General features: G+C 41.0%; 2 protein-coding genes across 5 annotated transcripts in view; one reads left to right on the top strand and one right to left on the bottom strand.

The window, feature by feature from the left end:
• Positions 1-194: 194 nt before the first annotated feature.
• rap1gds1 (RAP1, GTP-GDP dissociation stimulator 1) lies at positions 195-21,035 on the bottom strand. 3 transcript variants are annotated; one of them, XM_088347619.1, is made up of 15 exons: positions 20,629-21,035; positions 17,591-17,698; positions 17,221-17,343; positions 16,974-17,099; positions 14,765-14,911; positions 14,361-14,489; positions 12,083-12,208; positions 10,506-10,649; positions 10,309-10,440; positions 8,119-8,253; positions 6,699-6,824; positions 5,306-5,445; positions 5,113-5,239; positions 4,890-5,018; positions 195-2,866 (listed from the first exon to the last, which is right to left on the bottom strand). In XM_088347619.1, exons 1-15 carry the CDS (start codon positions 20,630-20,632, stop codon positions 2,739-2,741), a joined length of 1,824 nt encoding a protein of 607 aa, XP_088203745.1. In that variant the 5' UTR covers positions 20,633-21,035; the 3' UTR covers positions 195-2,738. The 3 variants fall into 3 exon arrangements, with proteins under 3 accessions (XP_088203745.1, XP_088203747.1, XP_088203746.1); XM_088347621.1 differs by lacking the exon at positions 14,765-14,911; XM_088347620.1 differs by lacking the exon at positions 14,765-14,911 and having other exon boundaries at positions 5,113-5,445.
• The window catches only part of slc1a1 (solute carrier family 1 member 1), a 42,845-nt gene continuing 41,760 nt past the window's right edge, over positions 20,484-21,568 (top strand). Inside the window, exons 1-2 of one of the 2 annotated variants that reach the window (XM_088347625.1) lie at positions 20,515-20,653; positions 20,818-20,901. Coding sequence is in view for 1 of the 2 variants with exons in the window: in XM_088347624.1 (XP_088203750.1) it covers positions 20,563-20,653 (91 nt within the window). In the remaining variant the exon portion in view is untranslated. Of the gene's footprint in view, positions 20,654-20,817; positions 20,902-21,568 lie in introns of both variants that reach the window. The other variant, XM_088347624.1, reaches the window with a different exon arrangement.

The raw sequence follows: 21,568 nt of genomic DNA on the forward strand, positions 1-21,568 counted from the left end.
AAAAAAGGAGAGAAATAAAAGGGAGAAAGATGGAAATGTAAATGGAGAAAAAGAAAGGGAGAGAGACAAAGGAATTGAGAAAAGAGAAAGGAAGAAGTATGGAGAAAGACAAAGAAGAAAAAGACAGAAAGAGAGAAATGAAAAGAGATGGAGATAAAAAGAGAATGAGAAAGTAAAAGAGAAAGAACAAAAAAAGGGAGAAAGATGGAAATATAAATGGAGAAAAAAAGGGAGAAGAGAAAGAAAGAACGACAGAGGCGAAAGAAAGAGAGAGAAACACAGAAATAGATAGATGGAGAAAGAGAGAGACATTGAAAGCAAGAGTTGGGAATCTGAAAGAGAGATAAAGAAAGACAGAAATAGACAAATAATGAAAAAAGTGAAAGACATAAGAAAAAGAAAGTGAAAACAAGAAAAGAGAAGAAGAGACGAAAAAGAAAGAGAAGAAGAAAGATAAATAGGAAGGAGGGTTAATTCAACTCAGTCAACCATAAACATTTTCATTTTACAAAAAAACAACAAAAAAAACACAATTGCCCAGAACTGGTGGGGTATTTTCAGAACAGTTCCGCGGGAACCTCAGCTGTCCTCAGAGGGCACCCGGGTCCCCGCGGGTCCCAGGTTGGAAACCCCTGCTCCGGAAAATAGACGGCGCTCTTACTCCGTCAGTCATGTATGGAGTATGGCCAGAACGGGCTGGTATTCCCTTTTGAAAATTCCAGGTGTAATAAAATTGGATGAATTCTCAAAAGGAGAAAATGAAAAGGTCCCCAAATCATGCATCGGAGGTAAACTGGCCTAAAGACCTCATAGGCCACAAGGAGCGCCCATGCATTTCGGGTATTTCGTTTTGATATTAATGGAGAGTTACTTTATGCGGCAGATTGCTGCTACCGTGGCAACAATAGTTCGTGCGTCAAGGTTTGCTGCTACCTCACCTCGGTAAACTCGACAACTGTAAATTCCAGACCACGGAAAAGCCGAATATTCAAGTTTAAAAACAAAACTCAATTCTGTCTTTATATAAGCCTCACTAGATTGTAAACCAAAGGCTTGGTCCCGGAATTGGCGTCAGCGCCTTTTTCTGCAGAACACCTTCGACACCTGGAGGCCTTTCGGCTCTTCTGTAAGTAGTTTAGATCACAGGTTTTCGGATCCGTGACCATTCCAGATAAAGAACCCAGGGGGTGATTGTGAAAACGAACACATATTTATTACTACGCTGAAAGGAAACGCGAAAGCTCTATATTTCTAGAGGACAGCGTGAAGGCAACCATGCTGTGAAGAATAGTGCCAGATTGCAACAAAGATGTTGTTTTTGTGCTGTTGAAGCCGATTGCGTTAACATGTCATCATTCCTCGAGGATTAAAGGAAACTCTAGCGACCTCGCAATAACTCTGATGATACGGAAAGAGAACAGAAGCGTTTTCGATAGAACGGCAGTGAAAATCATCTATTTGCATGTATACATCAAGGACTTGATTTGTGGCTGAAAAAGTTGAAATGTTGTGGTTGCTTGGTCAATATCGAATAAAGCTGAGGTCCGCAAACACTGGGCTGCGGGTCGTTTGGCACCAGGCAGCACAGAGAGGGGAAAAAAGGTTGCCTTATTTTATGCCTTTATCGCATTTACTCGTGTATAATATAAAAATCCGGAAAAAGAACCCCCATATTTGGGTTTGTGATACACGCGGGGTTTTACATTAGATGACCATATTTAAGACATCTTTGATCGGTCGAAAATTATCGCTGCCACATTTGCACAACTGGAATAAAACTAGGATTGCTGCATTGAAAGCACCAAATTTGAACCACAAAACCACTAGGGATGTAGATGACATAGGAAAAGGCATTTTATCTCATCGTCGCATTATTTGTACACACGTTTAATGATTAAAATAATTTATTGACAACAAACTATGAACACAAGACTTTTTACCCTCATCGTGCTTTTTTGAATTCATGTTTATCTTTCAGGATGGTAGCATGAGTATAAATACTGTGATAATGAGCTAAAACATGCCTTTTCATATGAAATCTAGACTCCTTGTGGTCCAGGGATTACACAGTGGACTTCGGCTTACCAGTATTGTTATTATTGTTGTTACAACAAATGTTATTAGTGGGCTGGGCCACGAGGATATTGTCAGACATCAGACTGGTCAGAAACCACTGGAATCAAGTCCTGTCAAGCCCCACATTTTAGTCCCGATACACATTATAGGAATAATGTCTGCAAAATTGTGGATACATTTGTCCTCTAGAAGGGCTTCATAAATGTTTCCAGACTTCCCTGCAGTATTTTGTGATTAGAGCGCATGCGTTGTGGAAGAGAGAGTTTGCCGTTTTTCCTCTGTTCCTTGAGCTCTACAGGAATTTAGCGAACGAGCGCCAAAACGATCATACAATTTAATTCGACCTCTGTTATCTACTCTTTCATTTAATTGGTCTACTGTTGCTGGGCAAAATGTTTTCCTCAATACAAAAAAGAAAAAAATAAGAAGCAGAAATTGTAGCGGCGTGTAGTCCGGAATTTACGGTAGCCAATGAAAATATGTCATGACATTTCCACACATGAAAACCGTCTTTAGCAAAAGTCAGGAGGATGTCGGTCGGGCAGTCAATGCAACGTGGTACCTTGGCACATGACGATGGGCTTACTGTACGAGGGGGCGGCGTGGCGCATTCGAGGGGTGCGGGGCGTCGGGGTGACGGGTTCGAGTGCGGGAGGGGTCGTCTAGCTCTGCGCCGTTAGCCGCTGCTCCGTGAGCGAGGCCTGGTGGGAAACGGTCTTGTTTTCGTGCGTGCGAAGCTTGGACACCACGTCGATGAAGCCCCGGCTTTTGACTTCTTTGTGGAGGGGTTCTGAGAAAACACAGACCGGTATGGTCTTCGGATGATCGGCAAACAGTAGAATATATCATAACGTCGAAATTCCGGGTCCAATCGGAGACGTTAAAAACTCGGCATCCTTTTCATGGTCAAATTCAAACACTTTTTAAGGACTTTCCAAGCAAACTTTCCAATTTCTCCAGTACCATTAAAAGAAGAACTCCAGTTTAAATCGTGTATTATATAGACGCACAAATATATTGTCATTCTACTGAAGGATTTTATACAATTGACGACAAAAGATTTTATACGATTGACTACAAATTATATTTAGTGCAAAAGATATTCACTGATTGGGGTGTAGTTCAATGTTGGCGCACCCTGGTAGAAAATGTTGTTTACAGGAACGGCAGAAACGGGACGCAAGGCTGATAAGATAATCAGCACATCCAGACGCAGAGGGGCCCTGATGACGTAGAAACGCTCGGTGTTGTTTTAAGTATTCCAGAAATCGCAACGCTCTTCTCCGAGATGGTGAAGCCCACCGGGCTTCATTGGCACGCCCATGGGGGGAGCCGGCACACCATCTCGCGGGGAGATGTGGTCCAATAAGAAAAGAGCTAAAGGACTTCAGAAGAGGGCTTCCCAGAGACGGCAACACTGATTCGGCCGTTTTTGATGGAGTACACTTAGTTAAATTGTAAATGAAATTAAATCTGCCCCCATGTGAAAATGTCAGCTTTCTTGTTCATCTTTTTCCCCTCAAGAAACGAGCGCGCATAAATTGTTGGGTGAATATAGGTTGTGTTTGGTTAATAGAGTCAGATAACCAATTCGAACAATTTGGTAAACGCTACATTTTGATATTTAATTCCCAACAATACATATGCGATTTTTAATCTTGCGTGCCAAGACATTTGTTTAACATATCTGTGGATCTGAAAAATACGTGTGTAAATATTTTTGAGACAAATCTTTCCCTTGTTAAAATGACGCTAATATGTAGCTTACATTTTCAGTTGCAGGAAGTTCTTCCTATTACAAATTTCAGCTGGGAAACGCCACCCTATTCATTGCACTAATACACATTTCATGGTGCCCTGTTTCGGCTTAGCATGCAACTGTCTTGGACGCGACCTAGAATTCAGCCTGACCCGACCCGAGTCGCAGGTATATAAACCCGAACCCGCCCATACCTGACTGATTTACCTGAAGCTTTAATTTGCCGCCAACAGGAAGCTTTACAGACTTCAACGCTGAACTGTGCGTTTTGGCTGAACTCTGCAGCTTGGAGTTTAGTTTGGGTCCGAGGCCCCGAGGTCAAAGTGAACGAATCAGCGCCAAAGTGAATGGTTCGGCGCCGAGGTGCGCATTGCGGCGATGTGCAGCCAGCGAAAGTGAACGAAATAGCACAAAAAAGAAAATCATATTCTGCAGATTACAAGCTACCAATAGTGAAAGATTGCGCCGAAAAGCAGAAGGAAAAGCTTGTAGGCTATTAGCAAGAAGCGCAAATGACATCTAATGTGAGGGAGGTGGAAGCAACACCGAGGATGAAAATTTCTTTGAATTTAGTGATTTTGAGTTAAGCTGATAGTTTAGTAAGCATTTCTTTATCTAAATAGTTATTTGAGTAAAATTAAATGCATACAGGAAGATCCTCCAGGGGGGGAAGGAAAAAATAAAACGACGAGGGAGATACCTGGCCGGCCCGACTTAATGATTGACATTTTAAGCCCGGGCCCAAGATCTTACCCCTAAAGAGACCTGTATTAGGCGATGGCGGGTCATCGGATAATGCCATAGAAAATAATGCCGGCTGCCGTGGGAAGAAATACAACGGCAAAGCGACGCCACGAGATAGCAGTGTCATTTGAGAAAAGTGGCAACAATCTCAAGCATTTACAAGCAATTCATCCAAAACTCAGGCACTTTTCAATACTTGCAAACACGGCCTTAAAACTCACGCATTTTCACATATTTCACCCGTCCGAAACCTGTTTCGTGGCGTATCCCCATCATTCAGGTTAACTAGAAGCACCAAACTGCATCTTACCGGAGCCCATGACAGCACAGATGAGTAACATGGAGTTGTATTTGATCTCGGGAGCGCTGCGCTCATCTGATAAGAGCTTGTGAAGCACCGCCACAAGGTCGGCTCCCACAAAGTCCTTCTCTGCACCGACTGAGAATTTGTAACCCAAAAAAAAACCAACACACATTTATTTAAGGGGGTGAATTCCGATTCCATGCAAGTCATTCGTTATCATCGTCCTCACCCAAATCCAGCGCGGCAATGAGACCGAGTGCCACCAGCGCTTCGTTCTGCATGATCATGTGCTCGCTGGTTGCCATGGTGATTAAGTGCTTGACTCCACCTCCTTGAATGACCGTCCGGATGACTTCCTGAAAGTACAATTGGAACTGTACCAAGCCGAACGGGCTCTCTTGAACCAAAAACCTCGGTCGTACCTTGGACTTGCTATGTCGAATGAGAGCAGAAAGGAGCCTGTTGGACTCGCCCATCACTCCGGCGTGATCTTTGGCTTCACACCACTCCACGAGACGCTCCACCAGCTTCTCGTTGATGCCTAGCTGGACTGCCGCTTCCACTGTAAGCAACATTCGTGACTTTATTCACTAACCCCTTGCTCTATCGCCGTTTACTTTATATACTTTACTTTATATATATTATATATATCATATATATCATCATTCCAGCAGCTCCGTGTTATTTCGCTCTTTTTGTTATTTATTGTTTTAAGTGTCTGCTTCTATCCTCTGAGTTTTTCGTCCCGCTTGACAACTACACTTTTGGATTACTTTCTTATCCTATCGTAATGGGTTTTAACGCACAAAAATGTGTTTATTCGAGGAATCAACTCCTTGCCCTGAAGTATTCTCGTGCCGGCGTGATGAGGGGGCCCTATCATGGATGGAGAGCTGGAGCTAGCTAAGCGGCTAGCGGCGTTATAAGTCTTCGGTACCGTCCGTAATCATGCTAAATGTGAACTCTCCACCAAATAAGACAGACGAGCTGGCTGCGCTGGTGAAAAACATCAAAGCGTACAGGGAGTGCAATTTGCTGTGTTTTACGGAAACGTGGCTCACGTCTAGCATCCCGGAAGCTAACGTGGCGCTACCCAGAGCTCCCCGGCTTCAGCGCCGTTAGACAGAGACACAAAAGCCTGCGGGATGCAGAGAGGAGGTGGACTCGCTATCTAAGTGAACACGAGGTAGTGTAACCCTGGGCACAAAGATTTCCATCTGCTGCAGGGACGTCGAACTTTTGGACTAGCCTGTGACGTCATCCACTCTGCTGTGGCTAAACTACAACACAGCACCCCGGGGGCCTCCTGTTAATCTGTTAGTAAACAATAAAAGGATACTGCTGGAAGTGTGAATTTCCCTATGGGGATGAATAAAGTATCCATCTATTTATCTATCCATCTATCTACTTTTCGCAGTTCACTGTGTTGCGGATTTTCATCTTTAACTCTACCCAGGGGAGGAAAAGGCTACATTAAACCCCACCTCTACATTTCCATATTACCCTATTTTTATTACAGTGAGTATTTTTTGTAGCAATATTTAAATACTCTATAGCAAAACGTTAGAATACAAAAATACCCAATATATGTCTTTATTTTATTATTTTATTTTTCAACACAAGGATACTGCTGGAAGTGTGAATTTTCCTACGGGGATGAATCAAGTATCTATCTATCTCTTTTATACAGTAAAATAGATCAATCTTTGTGGCAAATTATCATCATCTGCAGGTGGGTGCGAATTGAATCCCCTATTATTTTTGGGGGGCTTTCACTGCATTGCTAAGTATAGCGAAGACTAATAAGAATTCCACCTTGTGTGTCAACGAGCATGCGTAAGGTTCCCAGGAGCTTGAACTGGACCGGCGGCATCTCCGACTGCAAGAACTTCAACACCACATCCGCCACTCCTGCTGACAGCATCTTGGATTTGTTCACAACTAAAGCAACAGAACACAACAAATTCAGGGTGGAATCTTGGCACTCGTATGCAAAAGTACCATGCTTAGTGTACTCTCGCAAATTTTCATAAACTGTAAATCACGGACTACAGAGGGCACCTGATTAAAAGCTCCATGCTCAAATTTAAGAACAAAACTCCATTTCGTCTCTGGCCAAGACACTGGTGCCAACCGCGTGTGGAATTTAGCGTCGACGCCTTTGACTGGTTAACGCACACCTAAAGTCGTTTTCAGCTCTCCTGCAAGTTGTTTACATCACGTGTTTTTAGATCACGTGACCATTCAACATGGCGACTACCAGAGCGATTACAAAAACGAGCACATATTTACGACTAAGCTGAAAGAAAACGCAAATGAGTGCTGCATAGCATAAAATGTGAGCCGTATATTTCTAAACGACTGGGCCAGGGCAACCAAAATGTGGATAATAGTGCCAGATTGCAACAGTTTTTTGTGCTGTTGTCCAGTGATGGTTGCCACTGTAACAAAACAAAAATCACTGCCTTGTCATCATTCCTCGAGGATTAAAGAAAACTCCAGTGACCTGACAATGACTCTGATAAAGAGGAGAAGTGTTTTTGATAGTTAACTTCCACTACCGTTCAATTCAAATGTATGAATTGAGCAGGATTCATAGGTGAAAGAGTTGAAATATGAGTACGTAGCCTGTTATCAGACGTGCAAATGGGCTTAAATAGTGAAGAGTGTGAAGAAAACACCGTATTTATTGGAGTATAACATGCACCCTTAATTTTTGATTGAAAATTGCTATTAAGTTTTGCTTGACTTCGCTTAAACTAAGCATTGAAAGTGACAACCGTTGACTTCATGCAGCCATGATTCATATATTTTTAATGTCCGTTAAAGTCTGATTCATCATCAGATACACCAAAGAGTTGGGTCCTCATTGTGCTTTTTGCCTTTCTTTACATCTTTTAGGACAACTTTCTCCTTTCTCTGACATTTAATACTGTGATGCTGAGATAAGATCTACAATTTTACACAATTTCAGCCAGGGCGACCATTGACTTTAATTCAAACGCACTGCCTCCACGCACCCTTACTGATTTAAAATAACACAAGATGTGATAAATCACACAATTTATTTGGACTTCTGTGAACTTCGCTTTCATTTTATTCATTTTTTGTTTCCGGGCAAAATGTTTATTCAGCCACAAAAGAAAAGAAAAGCCAGTGTTTAAAGAATCTGCTTATAGTCCGGAATTTACAAAACCATATCAAAGCTTTTAAGGGATGTGAAAATGTAACTCACCGGGAATGGCCAGATTTCGAAGGGCACTGAGAGCTGCGTGTTGAACAGTGACATTGCCCTCATTGATGTGACGATCCAACAGCTCCAATAGCTTCTGTACTATACCAGTGTCCACCATGTGGATGCAGTTGCCATCTGGTCACAGTGGGGAAAAAACATTTTGAAATACAGGGCCTGTTCCCCCTTTTTTAATGACCAAATTCAAGCACTTTTTAGGACTTTCAAAGCCAATTTCCAATTTCTCCATTACCATTTCAATAAAAATATCCAGTATCAAACAAGAATTCTGCAAGGCCACAAATATAACTGAGATTTACATATCCCATTTTTAATCTTGTGTGCATATACATATATACATAAAGATTTGTAGATCTCAAGTCAATTGCAAATCAATTTGTTTTGAGGAAATGTCTTCAAATAAAGGTGTTGGGTAAAAATGACATTAAAATGTAGCTTAGATTTTTGGATACAGGTAGTACAATTTAACACAGTGAAACGTCACCATCATTTTTTGCATGGCCCATGAAAAATGTCCATGATCACAGACGCTGCCCGACCTACGAAAGAGTTAGGTTCTGGACGATCGTTCGTAAGTTGAATTTGTTCGCAAGTTGCTTCGGTGCTACATTTTGTATGTTTAAGGTTTGTATAAGTATGTTTCAGGCTTGTAACATGTATTGTTTTGTACTAAAAAATAATCCTTTCATAAAATAATATTCTTTATAAAGATAAAGTTAAGTATAACTTACTTTTGGAAGCTAAGCTTTAATAGGTCCTCCTCCGTGTTAGAGAAAAAAAGCGATCCGTCCAGTTTCTCAACCGCATCAAGCTTTCTTATTCCACTTTAATTTCAAAAGAAAAGGCTAACCTCTTCTTTATACTTTAAATGTAAATGGTTTGCCAAAAAAACCTCAGAGACAAGTAGGCATGTTCACCCGTGAATTAATAAAATGGGATTGGATGTGATTCATCTGAACGAGCAAGCCACGATGGCCTGTCAGAGCCTTTGCACTTCACCCTTCTCCTTACTGTCTTGCAACAATCACTGTTTATGGATCCCTTAACTGCCTTGGTCGTCAGGACACCACTTCCTGTACAGCCTGGCAGCGCCCATTCCGCTCCGGGCCATTGTTTTGCGCGTTTGCTTCCCCACGTAAAACATAAAGTACTGCTTTCTAGGGCTACCAGTAGCAGGGGAAGCCTCCTGGTCTGATTCACATTAAGCATCTTCGTTATCTGTTCAGGCTGGCAACCAGTTGAGGGTGTCCCCTGCCCACTGCCCGATGATTGCTGGGATGGGCTCCAGCACCCCCGCGACCCTACTGAGGATAAGCGGTGCAGCTAATGAGATGAGATGAGATTATCTGTTCACCTATAATGTAATGTAGAGCGACTTTCTTCCGGACCTTGGCATTGATGGCCCCGGCAAGTACGTTTGCCCATCGCATCGCACTTTGCCCTCAAAGCCTTCTGGGATGCAATTTAAAATACGGATACCAGATCCTAAAACATAAGTGGCTTGCGAAACTATTTGTCCCCTTTGAACTTTGTGACTTTTTGCCACATTTCAGACTTCAAACTTAAAGATATAAAACTAATTTCTTGTGAAGCATTAACTGTACACCAATCACATTGAATGGATGCATCAATAAACAATAAAAATGTCAAAGTTCTTAGGGCGCTGGAGATAGTATAGATATAGACAGTATAGAATGTTTACACACGAACTAGGAATAGGAAGCGGATTTTTTCACTTCCGCGTGGATGCTGGGTGACCTTTCACAGCGTCACATGCCGGTAGTGGCAGAAAGAAGCATTGCAGTACTATCCTGTATTCTGAAAAAGGTGCACACAATACAAAATTTAACTTACAGACATCTGTAATACGTAATCCTTGCACTAATATAGATTTCATAGTGCCCTGTTTAGGTATAGCATGCACCTGTCCTCTTGGGCGCCTGCTGCAGGTAATCATGAGGAAGAAGTGCAATAGCAAAATGAAGCCACCAGAGCAGGTGTGTCAGTGTCTTTTGTTTAATCTATCTTTATTTAATGCGTGGTCTAAAGAGTAAGACTGCTGAAAAACATGGTATCAAATTCAAGCATTTTCAAGGTTTTCAAGCACATGTCCGAACCCTGTAAACAGGTTAAAAATATCAAAATCCAATCCAGTGGTTTGTTGAAGATTACCGTTACGGGCAAAATTTGCAATGGCAAGCGCGCCAGCCAATTGCAATTGGTGGTTGTGAGATGGAATCCAGGAAAGGACCCGCTGGAAGACACTTCCCTTCCCTCCATCAAACAGCTTTTGCATGGACTCATCTGCACAGAGAGACGGGAATTATGAACAGGATCGGAGCAGGCACGAGGTGAAAACGTCAGCGTACCTCCGAGCAGCAGGAGGACCATGAGGTCTGAGGCCGTCTTCAGCTGAGCCACTTCCTCCTCCCGCTTGCCGTCCACTGTTTGAGCAACCACTTCCAAGAGGCACTCCACCAAACCTGCCTCCACCATCTGCAACTTTATCACATCTGGACAACAACCAAGTAAGGTTGAATCAGGAATCGTAGAGAGGACGCACAGCATAAACAAAACAAGGGAAGTTAGAGATGACATATTTATTGCGAGTAAAATTGGTATCTAAGGCTGCAACAAAGAATCCATAAAATAGTTTAAGATCAACAATTTAATCATCAATTTGTCTTGTCACGCGATTAAAGTGCCATTAGGCACATCAGATCAATGCAAATAAGTGCATTGAATTCCATTGTGAAGTTGAGGGTTGTAGTACCACTTTGGACCAGTAGAGGGCGCCTGGGGACTGTTTTTATTAAAAAAAGGATCAAACAATTATTTTAAATCATTTTTTTAACGTTGCATCATTACAAACAAGGCATGAAACTTTGTTTGCAAACGCCAATTTAATTAAGATTGATAGCTGGGGACACAGTCTCAAAATGAGTGCATTAATTGTGACTGAACTTAATGTGTACAGCTAAGATAACGTGACATGATAAGAACAAGTGATATTTTCTTTTAGCCATGGCATTCGTGTCATTCAGTGTTGGAGCACTTGTATAATATTAAGATGTGTTACCCAATCAAATCAAAATGTGTTTGTACAGCACTTTACAGACACCAAAATGGTGCTCATGACAATATCTTGTTGTATTTTTTATAGTTACAACTGACAAAAAAATAAGTATTGATTGATAAACTCAAACTCCTACTCCAACATTACCTTTTGAAGACAATGTTACTGGAATTGTGAACAAAAATAAATTACGTTTAAAAAAAAAAAGATTTTCTGGGAGTATTTTTCCTCTGAATATAGTATGCAGTCAAAAAAAAGGTTATTGGTCATTAATGTCCGTTTACCGTACTAGGATTATATCGGTGATAAGTTTCATCCGTTTTTAATATCGAACACCTGCAGCGGAGACTGCATAGAATGTCTGTTTTTTTATTTGGACTATTATAAGTCATTATTTTTTGTTATGTATCTAAATGTATCCAACTAATCTTAATCTAATTTAAATCTTAACTGCTTAAATCCTGATTTGTATGTGTGCGTTTTGGCAACGCCTGACCATTATGTGCGTTTCGACTATTTACATCATTGTCATTATCGGCCAATCATGTTGTTGTTCTTTGATTTTCACATCAATTAGGATGGATTTGCTTTTTGTAACCTCAAGCTTTAAATAAAATAAAGGAGTCAGGGGAGGGCTTTTATAACAGGTTGGAATTTCTTATTGGAAGTTTGGGTCCTCACCTGTTCTAATCACAAGTTATAAAAATATTGATGTCTTTTCTCCTTAATTTGAGTGTCTACTAAACTATAATCTTATCAATCGGTTACCGGTATCAGTATGAAAAAACAGTTTTATATAGATAATATACACACACAAATTGATTAACACACATGTATACAGGAACGTTGGAAAGACATAATGCACATTACCATTTTCTGCAAGAGGAGCCAGGACCTCAAATATCATTTCTTTCTTTTCATGCTCCTCTTGTTTCTGGAAAAGGCGCACGAGCTCCTCGGCAATGTTAGTGGAGGCGAACTGCTCTTTGCTCGACTCTAAAGAGACAACAACAGCAGGTCTCAGATCATAAATGAGCACATTTCTGGAGGGTGTGTAAAGGTGCCACATTTTACAAGAAGTTCCAAAAGTCTTAGGCACATTTGAAGTTTCCATATCTCCTTAACTATGAATGGTAGCAAGATAAATGTTGTGCCATTTTGAAGCCAATTACAATATGTTTCTGCAAGGCTATTGATTTTTTGTATTTCTTTTCAGACGTATTAACTCAAACAGAAGAGGCGTTTTGTGTGCTTGCCTTTAGCAAAAACGGAATCGTGGACTGTTGTTCAACGTGCATTTCGCAGAGAATGCAGAAAAGATCCACCAGAGTGGAAGTGCATACTGTGATAGTATGGTAAATTCATATTGAATGGGTGCCTATGCCCAGCTAAAAAACGGGAGGCCCCTCAAATTCAGAAGTTGTGATTGAAAAAGTTGGAACTGCTTTAAAAACGATCAGAAGAGCCAGTAGGGAACTTCAGTGTCCCACAACAACTTTTTGCTCGTTGTGACTTTTGCATTGCAATGTAAGAGAAGATGGAAGATGACGAATTTAAAGACAGGTAGCGATATGGCGGCTTTCCACGTAAACAGCAAAGTTAACAAGAATAACACTTGCATATGGGGTACTAAGAACCCAAATGACCTTTTTGAGCATCAGCGTGATTTCCCAAGACTGTATTTTGTGCTATGTCAAAGAAAGCTGTCTACAGACCATTCTTCCGAGAAAGAGCAACAGCCAATGGTGAGACATACCTCAACATGCTGGAAAACTGGTTAATGGATAAATCGAGTGAGAAAGAGTCCACACTAGGCCTCGGCCTTTCTGGACGGTCTGGGCAGAATGATCATAATTTTATGTCCTGGCCTCCCAAATCTCAAGATCTCACATCATGTGATTTTTCAGTGGGAATTTGTTAAAGGATTTGTCTATGTGCCAACTATTCGAAGAAACGTGGATGAGCTAAAGGCACGAACAACAAAAACTGTTGCTACCATTGACAATGCAATCCTACGACAAGTTTGGCAAGAACTTGACCAATAGCTTGCAGTGTGTCATGGGCCCAAGTGTGCTCATATTCAATATTTAACATTCCATGTAAAAATTTACATCACAAGCTTTCGGAATTAACCAGAGGGGTTTTTATATTCTAAAGAGCTTCTGAAATTTGCAATGTCGAAGCGTGCCCAAGACTTTTGGAACACCCTGTACAGACACTCCCCTACTTATGAACATTCGACTTACGCAAAAAGGTAGATACGAACATTTTTTTGGGGATATCGAAAAATATCCGGACATTGCTGTAAGTTAGATTTTGTATTGTGTGCACCTTTTTCAGAGTACAGGTCAGTACTGTAGTGCTTCTTTCCGCTGCTACCAGCATGTGGTGGCACTGTGAGAGGTCACCCAGCAATCCACCCCAATGAAAAAAAATCAGTCCTCTACTTCCTAGTTCGTGTGTATACACACTGCACTGTATCTCTAGCACGCCAAGAGCTTGGACGTTTTATTGTTTAATATCTTGAGCATCCATTCAATGTGGTTCATGTAAAGTGTAAAGAAGAGGTAAGCCGTTTCTTTTGAAACGAAAGTGGAATAAGAAAGCTTAATGCAGTTGAGAAAATGGTTGGATCGCTTTTTTTTGTCCACTTTTTACCACAGAGGAGGAAGTCGCGTAACTCTTCCAAAAGTAAGTTAAATTCGTCTTCATTTATCTTTATAGTCAAGTCAAGTCATGTTTATTTGTATAGCCCTTAATCACCAGGAGTCTCAAAGGGCTTCACAGACCACAGAATGTCAACGCCTAATGTGTTTTTCAGCACTATGTTTTATCATTAATCCTGCTTTGAAACGTTACAGAACATATTTTATCAAACGTTTATTTTTCAGTACAAAATAATACAGGTTACTTACACAAGCCTTAAACATACTTATATAAGCCTTAAACATACAAAATATAGCACTGAAGCAACTTACGAACAAATTCAACTAACAAACGATTGTCCTGAATCTCGTCTGTAAGTAGGGCAGCGTCTGTACTTTGTGGCTAGGTATATCCTGCTATCAGCTGTTTAGTGTAAGGCAGCCATTTTAGGGTTGTGCACTTACACACATGAACTTGGTGTGGGATGAGCAGCTCAACTCACCGAGCTCGGCTAAATTCCCAAAGGCGATGAGGCACATTTCCGTCAGGGCAGCGTTGTGGGAATGGATGCCAAGCAGCTTCACTAGGGTGGGGATCACACCCATGCTAATCAGCTGGCCTTGTAGAGCATCTACAAAGAAAGGGAGGAATGTAGATAGAATCAAATTATTGTGAAAATAAAGTATACCATAAAGACAGAGGGCCCCGAAATGTGTGGTAGGTTCGACGCTAATGGCTCGCGAGCGGCATTTTGTCATTAGTTCATAAAGAATATTGTATAAGTCGACCTAATTTCAGAGGCTAAGTTGGAAAATAGAGCATTGGAGAAATAGAGGAAGAATGAAAATCCTGCACCTTTATGAAAGGTTCCGCTTTGATTACGACCATTGTTCTGACGGCCATTACCATTATCATTGCTATAGTTCATCAGCATGCCACAAAAGACTGTCAAGAGCTTCTCATTTCCCGGCTCTGTATTTTGGGAGAGGCTTTTAATGTGTTCGGCTACTATCTGAGCCCCTCCTGCCAGGTCAACTGCACTCCTGCCCTCATCTGCAAAACAAAAGAGGCCGAGACACAAATCAACCAAAAGGAAAATAATTTGAAAAAAAAAACGCAAGAACAAAAAAGATACATGTGAAGTATCATCATGTATTGTATTAGATCTATATATTATCCCTAGAGCTTAATAAAAAAAGAACAAATACTGAAAAACATGTGCAAGGAATTAATGGGTACATATTCTTATAGTTTTAGGCCCTCAGTCTTAAAAAAAAAAACATAATTTCTGTCCTTTTTCCTTAGGTCGTTTTCCTACTTTTGAGTAATATGTACTTTCTACATATTTTTCAACACTTTAATGCTTTTTCATATTATTTAGTTCAATTTCTGTCTTTTTTCCACACCTTTCTCTAGCTTTTGCACTTTTTTTTTACATACTTTTCAGAACATTTTAGTTTTTGCAGGTGGGACATTTTGTTTTTGGGGGACATTTTCCAGTTCTTTTTTTGGTGTCGTATTGGTCATGTTTCAGTTGTTTAGGGTCATTTTTTTGGACGGTTTAAGTTTTAAGGTTCATTTTTTGGTCATTCTACAGTTGTTTTGTGGTTGTTTTTTTTCTCTATTTTTGGTCATTTCCTAGTAGCAAGAAGTAAGCAAGAGAAGCCAACAGTTCATGTTTAATGTTTCATTAATGTTAATAAAGTTAAAAGTTTAAGAACTGTTTATACAGGCAATTGAACAATATAAAAATTATTTATTTTTCATAGTCAGCAATTATAAGTGGGTTCTTCAGTTGTGTTTATCTATCCATCCATTAACTTCACCACTTATACTCAGTAGGGTCGCGGGGGTGCTGGAGCCCATATCCCAGCTGTCTTCGGAGAGTAGGCAGGGGACACCCTGAACCATTTGCCAGCCAGTCACAGGGCACACAGAGACAAACAATTAACTTACTCGCTCATACACATCTAGGGACAATTTGGGCCGGCCAATTAACCAGAAATGCATGCTTCTGGATTGTGGGAGGAGACTGGAGTGCCCGCTGAATACCCATGCAAACACAAGGAGAACATGCAAACTCCACAAAGGAAGGCTGGTAGCTGGATTTCATCCCATAAGATCAGAAAAGTGCCACAGACGAACTAATCACTCAGCCGCCATGCCGCCCCTTTATATAACTTATTGTAATTTTAATTATTTATTCCTGATTGATTGGTCAATTTTAAATATGTTAATTCATTTTTTCTTTTACGTTAAAAAATAAAAAATAATAAAAGCATTGGAATGTTTTTATTACAGCTTTTCTTGAGATAAACCTGATGCGGCTTAGCCTCATCTAGACTGTGTTTCCAGGAGCCCCCAGGTAAATTGAGTTTGAGATCTCTGATCTAATATATTTTGATCAATTTAAATGATTTAAAGAATTTGAGGATGGGCACTTCCGTGCCAAGCTGGATCCAGTAGCTAAACTCGAAACAGGAGGCGTATTATTTTGCAGATCTTAATTAGTTAAACATTTAAAGTCTTTGTGGGACGATGAATCCATGTTATTTTATTGTGCTCTATTGTTCCATGTTGATAAAGAAACATTTCATGTTTGAACTCTACTATAACAAGGACTATTATTTACTCACAACCATTTCAGACACTAAAGGGAATAGGGACACACTTCTTTACACTGCCACTATTGAGTCCTTAATCAAGCTCAAAATATGCTGCATCCCTCTCGATTCGAGATGAGAAAGCTTTTCACCAAAGAACAGACAGCTGGTATAGAGGCTAAACAGCAGGCTAGCCTCAATCAATCATTAACATGTACTCCGAAATCCCCAAACTTGGAAACACTTGATTATCATTCTCACAATTCAAAGAATGAACGGAAAAAACCCTTTCATGTATTATATATGTCCATTTCTATTTTAAGAATCGAAAGTTTTAACACCAGTGACTTGTATCCAATCCATCACAATGCTGGGAGTTACTGATGGCTCAGCTGTTTACTGCAGTAATTGTTACATTCCAAAGCAAAGAATACATGCAAACCCATGGGTGTTGAAACCCAAAACCAGCACTAGTTCCTGAGATTACACATTCGTACGGCAGAGCTACTTACGGCTGTCGTAACAGATGTTGCCGAGAGCCCGACCCGTCTGCAGTAGAACCTCTTGATCGGTGGAGTTCAACAGCTGAATGAGAGGAGGGATGAGGCCAGCTTCCACGCAGGGACTCCGCATGAATTCTAAGGGGAAAGGACTCTCAATGCTGAAGTCATAAACACTTCCCTTGAACTAAACTTCACTTCTGTTCCATGGACATAATTCAAAATAACAGCAAAACTGCGTACATCTCTTTAACCTCACCATTTTTGGCCACCTCTGCGATGATATTGGCGACTTTTGGGGAGCAGGATGACTGAGGACTTAGTAAGGTGGAAAGCAGGGGAAGAACGGCCATCTCTTGGATCTTCAAGCTGGCTTCTGTATCTGTAGTAACCACACCCCAGCAACAGTGATCGTCAATAATCATAATCATTTTTTGCACAGCCCTTAATCACAGAGTCTTGAAGGGATACACAGGCCACAATTTCAAGATGCCCTGATCTGAGACCTTCATGTGCTCCAAGAAAAGCTAAATGAGGAAAATCCGAATCCTTGTGAAGGGCCACACATGGGGTAACCCCCCTTACAGAATGTCCAGCAATCAGGTGAGCAAATCTGGAAGCATACTTACTGTTGTTAACCAACTCTTTCAGCAGGCAGTCTAGGCAGCTCTGCACAGTAGCTGAAGTGCTGTCTGTGGACTCCAGCTTCAGCTTGCCCAAGGCGTCACTCAAGTTGTCTGGAAGCAAAATTAATAAAAAATATTGTGTTGAGACAGCGGAGGCTGTATTCTGTGATCATGATCACCACACTGGTTTCAGTGCAGTGGTGGCATCGCTAAAACTGTGGATTTTAATTAAATGATGTCAAATAAGATCAGTTTGGAATTTAAACCAGCTGAAAATATTAGCTCGTGTTTCCCCATTGGAATGATTGAAATATGAGTCATTTCAAAAGCTTCCTAAAACAAAGCTGTATTCAAAAGATAGACCTGCCAAGTCAAGTCAAATCATGTTCATTTTCAAAGGGCTGCACAGACCACAGATTATTGCAAACCACAGACTATCATTACTCTATCCCCTGATCTAAAACCTACATGAGGGCAAGGAAAAACTCAAAAATAAATTACATTGTGCAACAAACATACAAAAACTGCTGGTGTTGTTCTTCTACGCCACAGTTGAGAATACGAGTCACGGTGTGTTATGCTGGGAGAGTAATCAACCCAGCTCAGAAGATCATTGGCTGCTCTCTGTCCAGGCTGTAGGAGATTCTCAGCTTGCAATACCGCAGCAGAGCTGTCAACATTACAAGGGACTCTTCTCACCCCAGCCACCACTTATTTAACCTGTTTCCCTCTAGTAGGCTCAGAGTTTTTTTTCCTCAGGGACAACTACACCTTAAACAAGCGTACCGAATTGCAAAAAAAAGAATTTCTTGCGACTTATCTGGGATTTTTTTTCATGTCACTGTTAAGATGCAGTATTCTTTCATTGCACTGGGACCAAAGCTATTTAATTTATATATTAACGATATTTTTAATGTTTCAAAACTATTGAAAATAGTAGTATTTGCAGACGACACTAACATTTTCTATTCAAATGATAACTATATGGATTTGGTAACCTGTATTAATCGTGAACTAATTAACCTAAAAGTATGGATGGATATAAATAAATTATCTTCAAATTTAATAAAACCAAAGTAATATTCTTTGGTAATCGTAAGGCAAATCAAGATTTAGAAGTAAAAATGGATGGTGTCACGATAGACATTGTATCAGAAATTAAGTTTTTAGGGGTCATAATAGACAATAAATTAAGTTGGAAAACACACATCAGACACATACAAACAAAGGTATCTAAAAGCATTTCAATAATTAATAAAACCAAAGTTCTTTTACATTAATTATGACATTACTGCTCCATCACGTTTGTCTTGGATTCAACTTCTTTGCACATACACAAAGAGGTAAGTATTAGTTTTAGGAGCGAGCAGCAGCAAGTCAACTGCAGGAGAGAGAGTGGGAAAGGTGAGAGGAGAGAGAGTGGGAAAGGTGAGATGGCACAACATTCATTTGGACAGGTAACTTGAAATTAGTTTTACCTGGTTATATCAGTATCAGAAATTATTTTCCCCCCATTTTATTATGAATATTTTGTTTGTTTGTTTGTTTGTACATGATTCAATTGTTTGTTTGTTTGTACATGATTCAAATTGAATCTTTTCTTCCGGCGCCGTCACGAATGGCAGCCACTCCAGCAGCTCCCGTGTTATTTTCGATTGTTCTCAGCTCAGGGATGCTGCTGGAAATGTGAATTTCCCTTCGGGGATGAACAAAGTATCTATCTATCTATCTATCTATCTATTATTATAACTTAGGCCCATCTATGAACACTACTTTGAAAATATTTTTCCCCATTTATTCAGACAATCTTTAATCATATTTTTTTCTTTAGATTCTTTACTACATGTTTGTCCTACAGGGCCATGTCTAATGTCGTTGGATACCATGTTTAACCATGTTGATACGGCGGCGTAGTGGTTAGCGCGTGTGCGACACAGTTTTGAGGTCATGAGATCGAACCTCCTGTGTGGAGTTTGCATGTTCTCCCGTGCTTGCGTGAGTTTCCCCCGGGCACTCCGGTTCCCTCCCACATTCCAAAGACATGCATTTCAGGTGGATTGGCCGGTCCAAATTGTCCCTAGGAGTGAATGGGCGAGCGAGTTGTCTGTCCCTGTTTGCCCTGCGATTGGCTGGCAACCAGTTCAGGGTGTCCCCTGCCCACTGCCCGATGATTGCTGGGATGGGCTCCAGCACCCCCGCGACCCTACTGAGGATAAGCGGTGCAGCTAATGAGATGAGATGAGATGGACAATCCAAAATGTCCCTAGGTGTGAATGAGCGAGCGAATTGTCTGTCTCTGTGTGCCCTGCGAATGGCTAGAAACCAGTTCAGGGTATCCCCTGCCCACTGCCCGTAGATAGCTGGGGTGGCCGCGACCCTACTGAGGATAAGCGGTGCAAATAATGGATGGATGGATATCAATGCCAATAAGGACAACTCTATTTTATTCTATTTGATTCTATATGCAGAGGTGATTTTCCACTCGACTTGCACTGCCTGGAAAGCAGCAGGCTATCGAGTTGTGAATTAGATTTATTTATTAGACCAATAAATCAAATCTCCACACACAGAGGGTAGTACAGGCAATAGATTCCCTCTGTAATTCATAATTTTAATTCCAAATGAGAGGGATTGCTAGTGTCGATTTACTGAGTATTAGATCGAACGTGGCTCTCCTTTTACCAGAGCCCGGGACCTAAATGAAAAAGAAAATGCTCCAACGGAGTAATATGCAGAATGAATGCGTTGCGTAACAGCTGTAAAGATGGAGGAGTGCCATCTGCACCACCAACAACGGCAGAGGCGGCGTTGCCATTTCGGAGGATGGAGCCCACACCCAAGACTCCCCCAAAAGCAGAGTACTATTTAAACGTCGTTGCAATGCAGCACCCTCACCACACAACATATCTCTGTCGTTTCTTCTCCGAGGTCCCTAATAACATTGCAACTATAAACCCAACTGAGATTACGTCATAATGCATAGGGCATCAAAACGGCATAGTGACTTTATTGACATGCTAGCACGGCTACTAGCTACTCACCCATCTCGACGGGATGCTACACCGGGTAAGAAACCAAAAGTGGGAGGGGGGGTGTCAGTGTAGAAACGCTCCAGGTCGTCGTTAGCGGCGTTTAAAGAAAGGACGATTTCCCCCCCATGCAAACATTCACGTTTTTGGTTCTTCTTTCGCTTCTTCCTCTTCTCGCCACGCGTGTCTAATGTACACAAGTCTTCGTGGATGTGGCGAGTGAGCTAACCCGCTAACACTCAGCCCGTCAGCAACTCCCTCTCCACCGCCACCCCCTAAAAAAAGGTAAAAATCCGTGAGTTAACTTCCTGTGTTTTATTATAAGTACTATTTTTATTTTAACAACAGTCTTCTAGTGAGAGGTAACTTGTCCGGTTTGGCTTTCAAAATTAAAGATAGAAAAAAACGCTGACAGTGACACTCCCTTCAATGTGAAGACGGCGATAAGTTAGTCAGTAAACTTTTCCGGTCTCACCTACAAAATAAATCCCTGACGCTTTTGAATTCATTGATTGTTTGCACGCACGCACATACACACGCTAATGTTCCCTGTAATTTTCCACGGGTCTGAGCGTTCACACAAAGTCCGTGAGCAACGCTTGAAACAACAGTGAGCAACAGCAATCCCAAGTGTGGCAAGATAATTCATTATCAAACATGTCCAAAACTTGACATCACGTCAAGTCAAGTCATTTTTATTTGTATAGCCCTAAATCACGAAGAGTCCCAAAGGGCTTCACACAGATCATTACACTATATTACACAGACTATTTTTCTGAGTATTATCATACATTCCCCTGCTCTGGAGCCGACGAAAAGAGTAGGTTATTCATATGCTATAGAGTAGAAGTGAGTTTTAAGCTTAGATTTAAACATTTCCACTGAGGTTGCAGATCGGATCTCAGGGGGAAGAGCATTCCACAGCACCGGTGCCCGGATGGAGAACGCTCTC

The sequence above is a fragment of the Urocampus carinirostris genome, chromosome 11 (genome assembly GCF_059441175.1).
Source record: "Urocampus carinirostris isolate Australia breed hairy pipefish chromosome 11, RoL_Ucar_1.0, whole genome shotgun sequence".
Lineage (NCBI taxonomy): Eukaryota > Metazoa > Chordata > Actinopteri > Syngnathiformes > Syngnathidae > Urocampus > Urocampus carinirostris.